Genomic DNA, 19,627 nt, shown 5'->3' on the forward strand with positions numbered 1-19,627 from the left:
ATAGTGGCCATTCTAGTAGGTGTGAAATGATATCTCATTGCAGTTTTGATTGGCATTTCCTAATCACAAGTGTTGTTGTTCATCTTCTCAAGTGCTTTTTTAGCCATGAAAAGTAGCCATTTTACTCTTTGGGTAAACCTCTATTCAAGTCTTTTGCCCATTTTTAAATTGGGTTGTTCGTCTTTTCATTGTTGAGTTGTAGGATTTCTTCATATGTTCTGGATATTAAACCCTTATAAGATATGTGGTTTCCAAATGTTTTCTCCTGTTGAGTAGGTTGCTTTTTCACTTTCTTGACAAAGTCCTTTGAAATACAAGTTGTTTTTGTTTTTTTTTTTTTAATTTTGAGGCGGTCCCATTTATCCATTTTTTTCTTTCATAGCTGATGTTTTGGGTATGAAGTCTAAGAAAATGGTTTTTACCACAAGATCTTGAAGATGCTTCCCTTCATTTGACATCTTAACTATATTTAATCTTCTGATCCATGAGCACAGAATGTCCTTCCATTTATTTAGGTTGTCTTTGATGTCTTTTAGCAATGTTTTGTAGTTTTCTGTGTACAAGTCTTCTATATCCTTAGTTAGATTTATTCCTAGATATTTGATTCTTTTATTTGCTATTGTAAGTGGATTTTTTCCTTGATTTCCTCTTCAGATTGCTCGTTACTAGTATATAGAAACATGACTGGTTTTTGCATGTTGATTGTATATCCCGCCACTTTGCTGAACTCGTTTATTAGCTATGGTAGCTTTGTTGTAGATTTTTGGAGATTTTCTATATATAGGATCATGTCAATCTGCAAATAGTGAACATTTTACTACTTCCTTGCCAATTTGGGTGCCTTTTATTTCTTTTCTTTTCTTTCTGTTTTTTAGCCTAATTGCTTTGGCTGTAACTTTTAGCACAATATTAAATAACAATGGTGATAGTCGGCATCCTTGTCTTGTTCCAGATCTTAGAGGAAAAGCTCTCAGTCTTTCCCCATAGAGTATGATGTTAGCTGTGGATTTTTCACATATGCCCTTTATCATGTTGAGGAAGTTTCCTTCTATTCCTATCTTTTTACGCTTTCAAATTCTTCTTTATGCTCACCCAATGTCTTCCGAATATCCTTTATGTCTTTAGCCATATTTTCCTTTATCTCCTTCAATTGATTTAGGAGTTTCGTTTGAACATCTTTGATTAGTTGTTCCAAATTCTGTGTCTCCTCTAAAGTTTTAATTTGTTCCTTTGACTGTGTCATATCTTCCTGTTTCTTAGTGAGGCTTGTAATTTTTTCTGATGTCTAGGCATCTGATTATCTTGTTGAGTTTACTCTGAAGGTCAGTTTTGCTCCCTTGCCTAGAGTTTCATTGTTGCTTGGCTTTGTGTTAAGGCTGTTCTTTGACACTTGGTTCAACTTATTCTAGATCTTTAGAAATGCCCATGTTTAACTGATCATTATTTTTCAGCTCTTCTTCATCTGATTCTTGTCCTGGATATGCAGTACAATTTTTAAGATTACACTATTTGTGCAATTGTTTAACCCCCAGGAGAAAGCTTCCTTTCCTCTGTTCCTTCTCTGGGAATCTTGATCTATTCTTTTTGGTTGTTGTACCTTTATAGTTTTTTTGTTTTTGTTTTTGTTTTTGTTTTTGTTTACATTCTTTTCATTGCTTTTAGCTGCTTTTGCCTGGAGGACAAATTCTGGGAGGACAGTCACCCCAGAAAGGACTTTCCCAAGTCAGTATTTCCCAGCCAAAACAGGGCCAGGGACCCATGAAGGGGGTGCAGACCAGCTCCAAAGAGCCCTGGGGAGAGGGTCAGGAAAGATGCTAAAAGCCTTTTTGAAAGTCCCCAAAGCTGTGCTTTCCACACATGCCCAGCAGAAGGCACCCTTCAGCAAACTGTTCCCTGTAGCCTTATGGACGTCTGATGTTTTTAAACCTCCATTGTCACCATGCCTGTCTGGAGTGGACTGGAGCAGCAGCTCAGGGCCAGGACCCAGCAATCCAAATTCACCAATCAAAAGCGTGATCAGTGCTCTGCCATGCTCCACCCCCTCCCCACCCCACCCCACCCCCCGTTCTTGGGGAAAAAGACTTCCACATCCCTCTCCATCTGCAGCAGCCAGCCAGCCAGGGACCAAACCCCAAGGTGGCCTGCCTCAAGAGTGGCGGCTAGGCACTAGAAGCCTCCATGGAGCGAGCTACTCACAGTTCTTTACCACAGTTTCTCAGCCTTTTCTTCCTGTTCTTCCCTGGTTCTGTACAGTGCTCCACTAGCCTCTGGAGCCCTAGAACAGTTATTTCAAGCAGTTCCTGCCTGGCCTTTAGCTCTTTTGGAAGAGGAGTGAGTCCTGGAGCTCCCTACTTGTGCCATCTTTGCTTGAAGTTCTCCCTGTAATTTTACTTTTGGGAAAGTTTGTAGACTGAGGATAGGGCTGAGCATGGATCCCTTAAAAAACCAACAGTAGAAAGAAAAAGCTGCATTATGGAAGAACAGAGGAAAAAGGAGAGATTGGAGGCCCAGTAAACCAACCAGGAGGTTGTTGGAGTGTTCTAATCTAGTGTTTCTTCACGTTGGACCTCAGATGAGCTGCATCATGGTTTGTTTCTCCATTGGGCACGGAGCCATGGTGCACAGAATCCACAAGCTTTTTAGAGGCCTGTGAAAAAAAGAAAGTAAAAATCTAATAATACAAAATTATAAAAATCCTTTGAAACAATGAAATCCAAGAAATATTTAACATGGGACATGGATATATTTAAAGATGTTTGAAATGATCTAGAGGTGAGGCCTCCCGAATAAGTGTGCTGGTGGCCTACAAGACATCAAGCTGGTACTAGACTTTCATCAGAATCCCTGGGTGCATGAGACAAATACAGACCCCTGGTCACCTTCTCCATCCCTTCTGCCCTCTGAGAGACACAATGGGTGGAGCCAGGAATCCTTTATTTAACAAACCTGCAAGGTGGTGAAAGTTTGAAATGCCTTTGGTTAGTCATTGCCTTGTGCATGATGATGCGAATCCACACTAAGGCAGTGGAGATGGAGAGAAGGAAAGTGATCTAATCATGGTTTTAAGAACAGCAGTGCTGTCCTTTGTGATCAGCTAAGCTTATGGGTTCTATAGAAAAATAATTATAGAAAAAAAAAAAACTTCTTGTTTGCTGTTTGTTTTTCTAAATTCATTAGGCCCCCATTGTGAGTTTTCATTAGTTTAACATTGGATTTCTGTTGCCAAAACATATTTTTAAATTTGGAGAGCATATGAATTCTGTTGAAAAATAGCCGCCCATCAGGAATAGATGATTAGTAAACTCACCTTCTCCCCGGACATAGTCAGTTACTCCCCCGTGTTGATTCTATCCTTGCAGCCTGTTCTCATTTTAACAATATGTAATCAAATTGCATTTTAGAAAGCCACCCTTGAGCTTTTCTTAAAAATTAAAATCCTATGGCATTGACCAGCCTCATTTTCTTTGACTTTTAGTGTTCTTTTCCACTGTTCAGTATTACTCATGTCCAACTTTCTTATTGCTCTGGGCTGGTGGATAGACATACCACCATCCTGGCACATCAGCTACTGCTGTGATGTTTTGTTTGGTGGCACTGTTTCTTTTTCTTACTCCCCAACTGTGGGCATCTTCTAGGACTGTATTGGGCTGTGGATTTTCTTTCCCTGGACTACTTGTAAGAACTGATCATTCTTACTCCTTTAACTCTTTTCTCTGTATAAATGCCTCTCAAATATCTGCATCACCTTCTCAGGATAGCTGTAATTCTCTACTGATCTGCTTCACATTGTCCATGACTAGAATGTCTTTAATTTTTTATTATCCTTCTGAAATTGGCTCTGCCTCTCATGTATCCTTTTCTTACAGTGGTGCTCCCATTCTCCTAGCCAACTCGATGCCTCAGGGACTTTTTCTTTCTTTCATTCTCTGGATCCACCAAGACTCCAAGTGTGGCCACTTTCTCCCTTAAGACCTTGCTGATGGTGGTCTCTTCCATTCCAACCTTATTTCCTCTGCTGTAATCCAGGTCTTCATAATTCGTTAGGCTCTTAACTGATTGTCCCTGTATGTCTCATTCCAAGCCATTTTGCCATTGGTGAATTTTATCAGGTTCCTTGTTCAAAACTGTCCCTGGCTTTCCACTCCAAAATTCTTCAGCCTCATATGTGAAGCCTCATATGTGAAGCCTTCTGCATACCTGTTCAGCAGCATGCAGCTTCCAGTGTATTCCTCTTGCACAGTGGAACCCTACCCCCCCCCCCCCAGGCTCATGCCTTCCCCATTTCTCCCGTCTGCCCTCTCCCCATCTACCCCCCACCCATCAATTTCAGGATAACTCAGTGCCCATCTCCTGCACACAGACTATCTCATCCTTTGTGCCACAGTCATTTCCTTTTTCTTGGCTTTCAGCACTTTTATTTAGAGTTCCAATTTTACATTTTATCATAGAGTTATGATCAGTTCAAAGCTCCTCATCTGTGATTCTAAAATCCAACAAGCTTGGAAAAAGGAAAGCTTTTTAAAATATTTTTTTTGCACAAATGTCAGGCAAAACCTCTCTGAATGGATATGAAACTGCCTTTTTAAAAATTTATCTCATTTAGTATGACTATTCATTTTGCTGCAGAAGTATTGATGTGTTTGATCATGGGGTAATTGGACAGGATGGAAAGTGAAAGACTCATTAATTTATGCTTTTTGGAACCACCAAGTTCCTCTAGTATTATTCTGCTCAAGCTAGGGTGTGTGTATCCCTGAGGGTTTGCTGAGGAAATAGGGAGTTACAGAGTAAACATGGCATGATTGCCTGGATGGTCAAATGTACTTGAAGATTTGAGGGGGGAAATTGTATATTAAAATATATATCATGAAATTAAATGCAAAATTTCCATATATTTAAAAGGTAAATATGAGCTTTTAAAGAAATTCAGGTACCCTTGTTGTTAGTAGGGAGAAACTTCCTCAGTCTCCTCAGTTGGGTATGCTAAAGCACTTTTCTGACATAGAATTCTAACCATTTGGATTTTACTTTTCTAACTGGCTGAACTTTTGATTTAGTATGTGTAGAGTTCTCTGTGTCTATACAGGCTGGCAAAAACTTCTGGGGCTGTGACTATATTGAACAAGGAATAGCAGTAGCACATCAGTCAGGCTGACTCTAAAAGAAATGAAGACACACAAAAATTAAGGCCAGAAAGGATTAATTAGAAAACTAAGCTTTGAGGAGACCGAACATGGCATCACAGGCAGATTGTTCAGGATGGTTCTGAAAAGTTGTGTTAAGGTGGCCTGCATACCTCTCCTTTACTTTGTATTTGTTTCTTTGTTTTAATTAAGCATTATTCCAAATGTTCTTTTTCACCAAGTTTTGTGGGGGTATGCTATTGTGCAGTATTCTGTTTTGTTTTTTTAATCAGCAGCAAATAATGGCGGCAGCTACAGGGGATCCTGGACTCTTCAAATTGCAGTTTGCCCCCTTCAGCAGTGCCTTGGATGTTGGGTTCTGGCATGAGTTGACCCAGAAGAAGCTGAATGAATATCGACTGGACGAAGCTCCCAAGGACATTAAGGGTTATTACTACAATGGTAGGCAATGGTAAACTCCATCTTCCGCTATCTTCTGTGATCCCTCCCCGTCCTCCAGTATTGTGTCAGCTTTCCATCAGAATGCCACACCCTTGTCGTTCATGATTAATGTTCTTCACTGGTTTCTTTTTCCATTCCTGACTTTTGATCCAAGTTTATTTCCATTTCTTTCCCCTCTGTTGTGGGGAAAAGAAACTGCATAGTAAAACCTGGGTTATTAATCTAAATAATTAATACTGATTCCTTAGTAATGCTGGGAGAGGAGATTGGAAAGAAAATTTTTTTTTTTCTGATGAATCCCGTTTATATTCTTGGTAAATTCCTTGAATTCACAAGAGCTCTGTCACAATGTGCTAAGCCTCTGTGTGTCATGGGTAATCAGGAATTGTATGGGGCACTTTGAGCTCAATTAAGAAAACAAAATAATTCACAAGCATTTTTGCTATGAATGCTGCTGTTACTGACTTGTAATTGAAAATGTGCTGATGTTTCTGTCCAGGTGATTCTGCTGGACTGCCAGCTCGTTTGACATTGGAGTTCAGTGCCTTTGACATGTGAGTATTTATTTACATAAAATCTAAAATAAAGAATACTGTTTTCTTTTAGTGAGGAATGAGCATTAACTCCCCCTGTGGGGAACTAGGGAAGCTCCCTGTGAGCTGGGTTGGCTCCATATGGTTCCCCTTTACCTTCCATAGCATAGATGCTTAAGAGTATTGGATTCGTTTTTTGTTTTCAGCAGCTATTTATCGGAGTCAAGTACTATCTAGATTGATTGAGACTTAGATAACACTCCTCATTTGTATTGTAGTTGCTGTTTTATGATCTTTTATTGGTACCTCTTGACTTATTCCTTCAGTTGCTCTTCCATGGGCATCAATCAATGAATATTTGTTAGGCTACTTCTGCATACAAGCCACTGTGGAAGGCATTATGAGGGAAATATGAAAGATATGCCCTCAAAGAATTTTGCTACCTAATTAGGAGTTGTGAGTAGTTGTGAAAGAGAAGGGGAACGTTTATTGAGCACTTAAGTAATTAGGCATTTTCATGTATGTAATATTTTCACACCTTCCAGGTGTGCTGTGTCTTTGTTTTTCAAATGAGGAAACCAAGGGTCAAAAGGTAAAATACCTTGCCCAAGGTCACACCAAATTTAGGAAGCGAGAGTGAGAGAAAAAGAAAATGTATTTCTGAGGGTCTGGTCTGAAGAGTTAGGGGGAATTTTGTTATCTTCTACAGAATTAGAGAATTGAATAGGGGGCACAATTTTAGGAGGAGATAAGTTTGGTTTAGAAAATGTTGAATTTGAAATGACATTGGCCACTAGGAATGTCCAGGAGGCACTGGAGTCAAGGAGGGAGGGTCAGAATAGAGGAGATCATGTAGAGGAGACCATGAGGCTATAAGAAAGAGAGGACTTCCTATCAACTAAGATGATGGTAAAGGATGCTTCAGAATTCCATTCCCTAACAGAATCTTTGAGCAACTAGCAAAAATCAGCAGAGCTGTCTTCCTCAGAGCTCCAGGAAGGGTTGCAATAGCAGCGAGCACTGAATCAAGCAAATGTAGCTTAAAAGTGGTAGGGGAAACTTGTGGTGCACTTGCTTCCCCTCACTCAACCCCTCCCCAGTGCAGTGTGGAGCCAGCCTGTGCTGTCATTGTGAGTCCCTTTCTGGAGGGAGCAGGTAACCCCTATGTGCATACTATGGTGCCTGTATATCAGTGCCAGTCTATTAGTGTCAGTCTGTCAGGAGGCAGCCTGGGGGACTGAACCAGGACACTCATCTCTGGTCTACCCAGAATTTGTCTTGCAGGCAGAAGCAGCTTGCAGACAGCTAAAATAGTAGAAGAAATGATTAAATCAAAGTAGACTTGGGCAAAGAATTACTGGCTTCAAGACATAGAATAGAGCACCCAGGAGGGGAGGAAAGTCTACTTCAAAGGGAGTAGAGGGGCACCCTGATCCCTATTTATAGGGGAACTTCCAAGTCCATGAGCATATGCCCAGGAGAGGATCTATGCACAGAAAAGACAGAGAATACTTTTGCCTTGGGCCGACCATATTGGGAGGAGAGCTTAAACTCTGAAGGAGAGCACCAGCCAACACAGAGCCAATTTGCAGAATGTGAAAGGTGTGTTTTACATTGGGTTATTTGTTTTTTTGTTAGTTCCTGGCACTCAAGGGAACTTCTGTCATTTTACTAGCTGGATACAAACTTCAGGAACAGACAACACAGGAACTACATTCCAGAGTCAGCACTTTAAAATATTAAAATGTACAGTGTGCAACAAAAGATTACAAGACAAACATACAAACAGGATATAATGGCCCAACTAGAGGAACAAGATAAAAATTAAGAAACCATCAATGAGGACTTTAAAAAAATGATCTTCTGTATGCTCATGGAACTGAAGGAAAACACAAAGAAAGAACTAAAGGATATCAGGAAAACAATGAATGAACAATATGAGAATCTCAATAAAGAAGCAGAAATTTTAAAAAGGAATGAAACAGTAATACCATAGATGAAGACCACAACACCTGAAATTTCTTGGAGAGTTTCAACAGCTGATTGAAACTGGCAGAAAAAAAAGAATCAGTGAACTTGAAGACAAGGCAGTTGAAATGATTTGGGCCAAGGAGCAGAGAGAAAACAGAATGAAAAAAGTGAATAGATCCTATAAGGCATCTGGGACACCATCAAGCATACATGCATTATGAGAGCCACAGAAGGAGAAGAAGGAATATTTGAAGTAGCAATAGCAGAAAACTTCCTAAATTGAGTGAATGACATGAATATACACATCCAAGAAGCCTAGTGAACCCCAAACAAGATAAACTCGAAGAGATCCATGCCTAGACATATCATAGTCAAACTATCAAATGCTGAGGACAAGCAGAGAGTTCTGAAAGCTTCCAGAGAAAAGCAACTGTGTGTCATGTACAAGGAGACCCCAGTAAGATTAAGCACTAGTGTTGTATCAGAAACAATGGGGGCAGCGAGGCAGGGGGATGAAAAAAGTGCTGAAAGAAAACAATTGCCAACCAAACATTTTATATCTGGTGAGTCTATCTTTCAGAAATGAAGGAGAGATTAAGACATTTCCAGATAAACAAAAGCTGAGGAGTTCCTCACCATTAGAAAGACCCTACCAGCAATGCTAAAGAGAGTTTTGCAGACTGAAAGGAAAGGACACTAGACAGTAGTAGAAGTGGCATAAATAAAGATCTCTTAAGGTAACCATATAGGTATTTATAAAAGCCAGTACCATGATATGCTATTTTTGGTATGTAACTTCACCTTTACTTCATCAGATTCTAAAATCAGATGCATAAAAATAATGATAAATCTATAGTTTTAGACATAATGTATAAACATATAAATTGTAAGAAGTACAGCAAAAAGGTAGAGGATTGGAAGACTAGAGAAACATTGTTTCTATATGTTGGTATCAAACAAACATGATTATTATCGGTTGAGGGCTTTAAATTTAAGCTCCATAGTAACCACAAAGAAAATATCTGAAAAATATACCCAGAAGGAAATGAGAAGTACTCAAAATTGTTCACTATATATTATCAAATACAAATAGAATTAGGCAATAATGGAAGAATTAAGAGACACAAAAGTATAAAACTTACAAAAACAAAATAGCAAAATGGCAGAAGGAAGTCCAGCATTATCAGTAGCTACTTTAAAGATAAATGGATTAGACTGTCCAGTCAAGAGACAGAGATTGGTAGAAAATGGAAAAAATGCATAACCCAACTATATGCTATATAGAAGAGATTATCTTAAATTCAATGATATAAGTAGGTTGAAAGTGAAAGAATGGAAAAATTATTACATGCAGATAGTAACCAAAAGAGAATGCGAGTGGCTAAACTAATATCAGATAAAATAGACTTTATTTCTGTATGCTGCTTTGATCTACTGTTAAATGAGATGAAGAAGAATACTGTTTGCTGATGAAAGGGGTCAATTCAACAAGAAGATAAAACAGTGTAAAAATATATGAAGCAAATATTGACAGATTTGAGGGCAGAAACAGATGGTTTTACATTAATGGTAGGTGACTTAAATACACCGCTTTCCATAATGGATAGAGGAAGATCAATAAAGAAATAGAAGACTTAAATGATACTAAAAATGAACTAGACCTAACAGACATATATAGAACAGTTCATCCAACGATAGAATACACATTCTTCTCTAGTGAACATTGGGCATTCTCTAGGATAGACTATATGATAGTCACAAACAAGTCTCAATAAATTTTAAAATAATTGAGTTCATACAATGTATCTTTTCTGACCGTAATGGAATGAAGCTAGAAATCAATAACAGAGAAGGAACTGGAAAATTCACAAATGTTGAAATCAAACAACGCACTCTTAAACAACCAGTGGTCAAAGAAATCACAAGGGAAATTAGGAACTATCTTAAGGATAATGTAAAAGAAAGTATGAAACATACCATAACTTATGGGGTACAGGAAAGACAGTGCTTCAAGGGAAAGGTATAGCTCTAAATGCTAACATTAAAACAAGAAGAAAGATCGCAAACAAGAGACCTAGTCTCAAATCTGGAGGAACTGGACAAAGAAGAGCAAACTAAAGCCAAAGGGAGCAGAAGGAAGGAGATAACAAGATTAGAGTGGAGATAAATGAAATAGAGAATTAACAAACAATAGAGAATTCAGTGAAACCAGAAGTTGGTTCTTGGAGATGATCAATAAAATTGACAAACATTTAGCTAGACTGACAAAAATAGAAAAGAGAAGATGCAAATAAATAAAATCAGAAATGAAAAGGGGACATTACTACCAACTCCACAGAAATAAAAAGGAGTATAAGGATACTATCAACAGTTGTACGCCAGTAAATTAGATAGATGAAATGCACAAATTCCTAGAAACACACAGATAACCTATATTAACTCAAGAAGAAATAGATCTTCTCAACAGATCCATAACAAGTAAAGAGTTTAAATCAGTAATCAACATCTCCCAACAAAGAAAAGCCCAGGACCAGAGGTTTTCCCTGGAGAAATTTACCAAACATTCGGTGAAGAATTAACATCAATTTTGCCCAAACTCTTACCAAAAAATGAAGAGGGCACACTTCTTTTTTTAATGCAGTTTTGTTGAGGTATAATCACATAACACATAATCATTCAAAGTGTACAATCAGTTGTTCACAGTACCGTCATATAGTTGTGCTTTCATCGCCTCAATCAAACTTTGAATATTTTCATTACTTCCAGAAATAAAATTAAAATTAAAATTAAAAAGAATATCCAAAACATCCCATTCCCCATTCATTTGCTTTTTTTTAAGTACAGCTTGAGATATATTCACACACCTTACAGTCATCCACAGTGTACAATCAGTTATTCACAGCACCATCACATAGTTCTTCATTTATCACCAGGATCAATTTTTGAACCTTTTCCTTACTCCAAATTAAAAATAAAAGCAAAAAAGAACACCTAAATCTTTCCATCCTCTCCATCCCACCCTATTCTTCATCTAATTTTTGTCCCCATTTTTCCACTCATCTGTCCATATACTGGATAAAGGGGATGCAAGCCACAAGGTTTTCAAAGTCACACAGTCATACTATGCAATCACAATCGTCTTCAAGAATCAAGCTCACTGGGTTGCAGTTTGACAGCTTCAGGTATTTCCCTCTGGCTGTTTCAACACTCTCAAGACTAAAAGGTGATATCTATATCTCGACTCCATTTGAAATCTCTCAGCCGCTAGAACCCTACTTTGCTTCATCTCTCTTCCCCCTTTTGGTCAAGAAGATCCTCTCAGTCCCACAGTGCTGGGTCCAGGCTCATCTCCAGGAGTCATTACCCGCAATGCCAGGGGAATTGACACCCCTGGGAGTCACATCCCACATGGGGGGACGGTAGTGCGTTCACTTGCCATGTAGTCTTAGAGAGAGAGAGGGGTTCCACATCTGAGCAGCAAAGATGCTCCCTTGGGGGGACTCCTAGGCACAATTACAAGTGGGCTTAGCCTCTCCCTTGCAGCAGCAACTAGCCTCACAGGGGAGGGCCCCCAGATTGAGGGCTCAGAGGGCACACTTCGTAACTCATTCTATGAGGTCAGCATCACCCTATAGTAAAGTCACATAAAGATATCATAATACAAGAAAATTACAGTCCAGTATCTCTCATAAATATAGATTCAAAAATCATCAACAAAATACTCGTAAGCCGAATCCAACAGCACATTAAAGTGATTATACAGCATGATCAAGTGGGATTTATCCAATGTGTGCAAGGGTAGTTCAGCCTAAGAAAATCGATTAATGTACTACAACACATTAATAGAATGAAGGAAAATAAACATGATCATCTCCATTGACGCAGAACGGGCATTTGACAAAATCAAATATCTCTTCTTGATAAAAAAAACACTCAGAAAACTAGGAAAAGAAAAAAACATCCTTATAAAGAGTATATATGAAAAACCACAGCTAACATCATACTCAGTGATCAAAGACTGAAAGCTTTCCCTCTAGATCAGGGATAAGCCGAGGATGCTACCATCACCATTTTTATTCCGTATGGTACTGGAAGTTCCAGCGAGGTTAGTTAGGCAAGAAAAAGAAATAAAGGACATCTAAATTGGAAAGAAAGAAGTAAAACGTTCACAGTTTCCAGATAGATTGATCCTATGTAGAAAATCCTGAAAAGTCCACAGCAAAGCTACTAGAACTAATAAATGAATTCACTGAAGTGGCAGAGTACAAGATCAACACACAAGAAACAATGTTGCTTCTGTACACTAGTGTTCTGGTTTGCTAATGCTGCCATTATGCAAAATACCAGAAATGGATTGGCTTTTATAAAGGGAGTTTATTTGGTTACAAAGTTACAGTCTTAAGGCCATAAAAGTATCCAAGCTAAGGCATCAACAGGGTACCTTCACAGAAGAATGGCCAATGGCATCTGGAACACATCTGTTGTCTGGGAAGGCACATGGCTGGCGAACTCTTCCTTTGGTCCCAAGTTGTGTTTCAAAATGGATTTCTCCCAGGATGTTTCTCTTTAGGCATCTGGGGATATTCTCTTAGTTTCTTGCAGGCAAACTCTGGAGTAGCAATAGTATACTTTCAATGCCATCTTCAAAATGTTTTCTCTTGACTGCAGCAGCCAACATCAGGGGTCCACAACTCCAAGCATGTCTAAGCATCAGCATCAGCAGAAGTCTGGGCCTGTGTGGCTCTTTTTAAAGTGCTCCAGTAAACTAATCAAGACCCATGCTGAATGGGCGGGGTCCATATCTCCATAGAAATTATCCAATCAGACGTTTCACTCACAGTTGATTGAGTCACATCTCCATGGAAACAATCAAAGGATTCCAACCTAATCAACACTAATACATCTGCCCCCACAAGAGTGCATTAAACAACATGGTGTTTTGGGGGACATAATACATTCAAACCAGCACAACTAGTAATGTACAATCTGAAGAGAAAATCAAGAAAAAAATTCTTTTTACAATAGCAGGTAAAAGAATCCAATATCTAGGAATACACTTAGTAGAGGATATAAAGGATTTATACGTGAAAAACTACAAAACCTTGCCAAAAGAAATTAAAATAAATGGGAGGACATTCTGTGTTCATGGGTTAGAAGACTAAATATTGTTAAGATTTCAATTATACCCAAAGCAGTTTGCAGAATTAATGGAATCCCAATCAAAATCCCAACAGCCTCCTTTGCAGAAATGGAAAAGCCAATCCTCAAAATCTTATGGAATCACAAGGGTCCCTGAATATTCAGAACCATCTTGAGAAATAAGAATAGATTTGGAGAACTTACACTTCCTGTTTATAAGCTTACTACAAAGCTACAGTAATCGAAACAGCATGGTACTGACACAAGAACAGACATATAGACCAATTGATTCAAATTGTGAGTTCAGAAATAAGCCCTCACATCTATGGCCAATTGATTTCTGCTTTTTTTTTTTTTTTTGGTTGTTGTTACTTTTTTGTAAAATACATTTTTAATTGTGAAATTTAACATATACATAAAAGTGATAACTTTCAAAGTACAATTTAATAAGAAGTAAGAGAGCAAATTTCAAAGAATGTTAGGGGTTACAGTTACACAATTTTAGTTATTTCCTTATTGTGAAATATAACATGTACAGAAAGGTGATAATTTTCATGTACAATTTAACAGTAGCCATAGAGCAAATTTCAAAGAATGTTATGGATTACAGTTCCACCATTTCAGTTATTTCCTTATTGTGAAATATAACATATATACAGAAAGGTGGTAATTCTCAAAGTACAATTTAACAGGTAGTTATATAGGTAATTTCAAAGAATGTTGGGTTACAGTTCCACCATTTCAGTTATTTCCTTATAGCTTTCCTAATACACTAGCATCTAAAAAAGTATTAATATAAAGATTCAGTATTCATAATCTTTTGTTAAATCTTATCTTGTCTGCTGCTACCCCTTCCTCTCATTTAATCAGTTTCTCAATCATCAGGGATGTCTAGGCAGTGACCACCCTAACTTGTTCATATTGAAAAGAGAAGTCAACATTATAGGGAAGAGGGCTTCATCTGGTTGTTGTTCTTAAAGAGGCTGTTGCCTCTGGGTTTTAGGGCTTGTCTGTCATAGGAACATTCTGGGGGATTTAAGTTTTTGAGAGATAAACCTAGGGAGTGAAACTTTTATAAAATCTCAGATAGGGACCCAGGCATTTTGGGACTACTGTTGGTTAGGGCTTGGCATACTGTGGATATGGCCAATTGATTTTTAACAAGAATGCCTAGTCTACTCAATGGGGAAAGAATAGTCTTCAACAAATGGTACTGGGAAAACTGTATATCCTAATGCAAAAGAACGAAGTAGGGTCCTTAACTCACACCTATACAAAAATTAGACTGGATCAACTGTCTAACTATAAGGACTAAAACTATAAAACCTCAAGAAGAAAATGTAGGGAAACATCTTTAGGACCTTGTGTTAGATGGTGGTTTCTTAGACTTTGCATCAAAAGCACAAGAAACAAAAGACAAAAATAGAAAAATTGTACTTCATCAAAATTATAAACTGTTGTGCATCAAAAGACTTCATCAAGAAAGTAAAAAGACAACCTGTGGAACAGGAGAAAAATTTTGGGAACTACATATCTGATAAGGGTTTTATTCCAGAATATATTTTAAAAATCCTACAACTCAACAACAAAAACACAGCTCAATTTAAAATGTGTAAAAGACTTGAACAGACCTCTCTGCAAAGAAGATCTGCAAATGGCCAGAAATCACATGAAAAGATGCTCAACATCGTTATCCATCAGGGAAATGTGAATCAAAACCACAGTGAGATACCATTTCATACCCATTGGAATGACTACTATTAAAAAATGGAAAATGATAGGAGTTGGAGAGGATGTGGAGAAACAGGAACACTTGTTCGTTATTGGTGGGAATTTAAAATGGTACAGTCACTGTTTAAAACAGTTTGATGGTATCTCTGAAAGTTAAGTATAGAATTACTATATGATCTGGCAATCCCAGTGCAGGTACATGCCCCAGAGAATTGAAAGCAGGGACTCAGATACTTGAACATTGATGTTAATCCAGCAGTATTCACAATTGCCAAAAGGTGGAAGCAGCCTAAGTGTCCATCAGCTGAAGGATGAATAAACAAATGTGGTACAGCCACACATTGGAATATTATTCAGCTGTAGAAAGGAGTGAAGTCCCAATATCTGTGACAACATGGATGAACCTTAAGGACATCATGTTGAGTGAAATGAGCCAGTAACAAAAGCACAAATATTATATAATCTCACTGATTTGAAACAATTAGTATAAGCACACTCACAGAGTGAACAACTAGAAGATAGTTTATCAGGGGCAGGGTTGGGGTTGGGGAATGGGGAGTTAATGCTTAATTGGTAGAGTTGCTGTTTGGGATGATAGAAAAGTCTTTGTAATGGATGGTGATGATGGTAGTACAACATTGTGAATGTAATGAATGCCACTGAGTTCTACATTTGAAAGTGGTTAAAATGGAAAATTTTCAGTAGTATATATGTCACCAGAAAAAAAAAAACAAAACAAAAACACCATGGAACTTTACAACACAAATAGTAAACCATAATGTAAACTATGAATTATACCTCATAGTATAATTATAATAATATTGTTTCGTCAATTGTAGCAAAGGTACCAACCACACTAATGGAAAATGTCAGTAGTAGGGAAACTGTGTGAGTGGGGGTATTTGGGAACTCTGTACTTTTCTGCATGAATTTTCTGTAAGCCTAAACTGCAGTAATAAAAAGAAAGAGAGAGAGAAGAAAGTTTAAGCAGATCAAAAGGCCAAACAGCAAATGCCCGTTACTATGGAATGGAAAGAGAACACAGATTTAGCAACTGAGACAGGAATTGTCCAAGAAGAAGAACCAGAAAAGCAGAACAGAAACCAAAGAAGGAAATGTTTTCAGAAAGGAAAGAGATGGTCAACAATGTCAGAAGCAGAGAGGTCAGAGTTCGATGACAAGTCATTGGATTTGCTAATTAGATCTTTTGTGGTCTTTCAGAATTCACTTTCTCAAAGAGAGTTTAACAGAAAGAGATGGAGCAGAAACTATGTTGAGGGACTTTAAGATAACTGAAGGTGAAAAATTAAAGGCTACAGTGAGGTCCACTTTTTCTGCTGTCCTGTATACCTTAGCAGTGTCAAGATGAGGGATTTGGAGTAGGTGAAGAGGTTCTTGTTTTTAAGAATTGTGTGACTTTTGAAACTGGCAGTAGTCAAAGGTTAAGGTTTTTCAAATAAAGTATTCCTAGAATTTAAAAAGAAAAAAAAGCTCTCCAAAAGTCAATGCATTTTATCCCTTTTTGTCAATCAAATTGCAAAATTTAACAGTATAAAGTAAGTCCAAAATGATGTTGGTCTTTACATCTTTAAAAAGGATGTGTTGGCATTTCTTGTTTCCTTCAGAGCTTTCTTGCTCTATTATAAATTCTTTGTGATAATTTGTCAAAACAAACTAAATCCTAGTAATCTTTCTCTGGTTTTGGCAAAGACTAACTTTTGGAGCAATTAAGAGATAATGAGTAACATAGTAAAAATGTGTAAGCATTATATTATCCGAAGATGGTCAAAGGGGAACATCAGCAGTGTGGTTTGGATGTAATCTAGCTTCTGATACTCATCTCAGGCTGGCCTGGCTCCAATTTTTACTCTGGTACTAGTCTGAAGTAATTTTTTGAAGAGTTTGAGAATTATGTTCTTTGGAACAATTAATTCTAGAAAAAAACAATTCACAGAAAGTAGGTTTGATCTTATTACAAAATCCAAGCCTCTTGAAGCTTCTGCAATCCAGAAATTTTCATTGAAGCCCGTAAGAAAATCTGTGACCCTGCAGCTCTGACTTTCACACAAATTGCTCGGATTTAGTCCCCATAGTTTTAAATTGTAGTGATTGAATCCCTAGAATGTGTCAGGCATTATGGTAGGCACTTGGGGGACGTGAGCAAGGATAAGACGTGGTGGCTGTATGTTGTGAAAATAGCCCTGGATTTCAAGTTTAAGGACCTGGCGGCTATAGCTAATTAACTATGTTACCCCAAATAAATCCTTTGAGTTTTCTCAGCCCCATTTTCCTCATCTCTTACATGGGCAATATGGCTTCTAATGTCCCTTCTAGTTTTAAGTCTGTGACTTTCTGAGTCCCTCTTTCTTAGGATATTTGGGAAGTTTAATGCAAGTACTTGGACCTCCTCAGAAGGAACGCGTTTTTTTACTGTGTATTGAAATTATTTTTATTGTCTTTATAATAATGAAATAATGTATCTTTTTTATTGCTGTATATCTGCATGGGTTTGTATGGAAAATCCTTACGAATTTATTCATCAAACGTTGAATGCCTCCTATCTGCAGGATGTGAGGGTATTAGGAATACAAAGGTTTATGAAACTTGAAGGTCTGCAGGAGCTCCGCTGATGTATGAGAGAGACATAAGACAAATATTTGCAGTGTAGTGTGCTCAGTGCTGTAATAAACGTGGAGAGATAACAGTTATTTCAGAAATACTTATTGATTGCATCCTCTGTATCTTGATAATAGAATATGCTAGGTAGGTACTGGGCATAGAGAGAGATTAAGGTGCAGTTGAAGAGCTAACATTTCTAGTCTGCATTTATAGCTGCCAAGAGTATCTCAGCTTTGCATAGCAACAGATAAGTCCCTTTTACTCTCAGTCCCTGGCAGCCTGATGCCACTCTGCCAGGAATTAGCAAACAAGGATTCTTTCCTCTAAATTATATTAAGTAAATTATCAGTCAGGTATCATTTTATCAGGCTCCAGCTGTCTTGAACTGGAGGATGCTCTAGTACAGTTGGCTGTAACACCCCCAACACAAAAGAAGTTTACATTGCGCTCACTTAATAGTCAGAGCAGGCCATCCAGTCTCCTTCCATCTTGTGGTTCCATCATCCCCGAATGCTGTGCCTTTGTGTGCTACTTAAGCCTGAGTTGCCACATTCAGGTAGAAGGGGAAAGAGAGCAAGGGTGAAAATAGATGGAAGAGGCACACCCAGCCTCGGGGAGGCCCTGGCTGGGGAGGGGCGTGCACCACTCCTTTCTTGTAGAGAACTTGAGGTCTTCCCCACCACGTCTTATCCTTGCTCATGTCCCCCAGCGCCTACCACAATGCCCGGCACATTTTAGATATTCAATCATTATAATTTAAAAATACAGGGACTAAAACTGAGCAATTTCTGTGAAAGTCAGAGCTGCAGGATCACAGATTTTCTTATGTGCTTCAATGAAAATTTCTAGATTATAGAAGTTTTAAGGGAGAAGGAGTGCCCAGCTCCCTGTATCATGTTCATTTTCTATTTCTATTTAAGAAGAGGAAAATAGATTTTGGTGGATAATCTCTGTACTCATAGAAATGAGCTTTCCTTTCCTTTCATTTCCTTTTTCCCTTGAGGATCACTTGTCTTTTTAGCTGTAAGAAATATTTTTCTTTTCTAAGTTTCAAATTGGACTTAATTAGAGAATTAGAAGGAGGCATAACCCTTCCTGTCAAAGAACTTAAAAAGTAGCAAAGGAAGTTAAAACTCATACGCCAGACCATCTGTGAGGAGCAGAGGCTGGCTATCTTGTTCTCTGCTGTACGGCTAGCAGCTAACTCAGATCGGGGTCATACCAGTGGCTCAGATAATTGTGTTGAATTACAAGCAGTGCAAGTGCATGTCTGTCAGAATGTAAGGTGGCATAATTGATGGAAGGGCCCCATAGACACTGTTAGAGGATGTTACATTTCTTTAATGAAAGAGGAAAAGGAAACTCAGAGATTATTACAGAATAACATGATACAGCCCTCAGACAGAGTGTGACTTCCCCAGTCAGTGGGTGAAGAGAAGCCAATTTTAGAAGTAACGTCCCCGAGCAGGCCCAGTCTTTAGCTTTGTGAGATCTGTTCTTTACCAGGTTAGTATATCTATCATGGAGAGTTGACTGCTGGCTTTAGTATATGGGAAGATTCCCAATTCAGACTTTTAAAAAATATAATTCACAGGCTGTAAAATTCACCATTTTCAAGTATACCATTCAGTTGTTTTCGTGTATTTGCAATGTAGTGCTACCGTCACCACTATCTAATTCCAGAACATCTTCATCACCCCAGAAAGAAACCCCATATCCCTTAGCAGTCACTCCCCAATCCTCCCTCCTCCCAGCCCCCGTAACTGCTAATGTGCTTTCCGTCTCTATGGATTTGCCTTTTCTGCACATTTATTTTAAATGCAATCATAAGCAACTACACTAATAAGTGTCAGGATGAGGATTTGAACTAAATTCTCTTGTCTCCAAGTCCAGGGCTCTTTCCATTCCACATCTGAGCCACCTCTTTTTGGAACAAGTGGAACTTGAACCATGGGAGACTGGTAGAATGGCTTTCCCTCCCATTACCACTCTTTATTCTTTTCCCTGACCCTCTCCCCTTGTGGAAACTTCAGTCATGAGAAATGCTTC

The 19,627-nt window shown here is 38.3% G+C and overlaps 1 protein-coding gene across 13 annotated transcripts in view; it reads left to right on the forward strand.

Moving 5' to 3' along the window:
• Window positions 1-19,627, forward strand: part of ATG7 (autophagy related 7) — a 265,995-nt gene that overhangs the window by 18,618 nt on the left and 227,750 nt on the right. For 9 of the 13 annotated variants that reach the window (XM_037802021.1, XM_037802012.1, XM_037802036.1 and 6 more), the window contains 2 exons: window positions 5,417-5,585; window positions 6,085-6,139. In XM_037802021.1, the coding sequence (XP_037657949.1) occupies window positions 5,426-5,585; window positions 6,085-6,139 (215 nt within the window). In that variant the 5' untranslated portion in view covers window positions 5,417-5,425. Of the gene's footprint in view, window positions 1-5,416; window positions 5,596-6,084; window positions 6,140-19,627 lie in introns of those variants that run through there. The other 4 variants (XM_037802033.1, XM_037802015.1, XM_037802006.1 and 1 more) reach the window with 2 other exon arrangements.

This window comes from Choloepus didactylus, chromosome 1 (assembly GCF_015220235.1).
Source record: "Choloepus didactylus isolate mChoDid1 chromosome 1, mChoDid1.pri, whole genome shotgun sequence".
In the NCBI taxonomy this organism is placed as follows: Eukaryota; Metazoa; Chordata; class Mammalia; order Pilosa; family Megalonychidae; genus Choloepus; species Choloepus didactylus.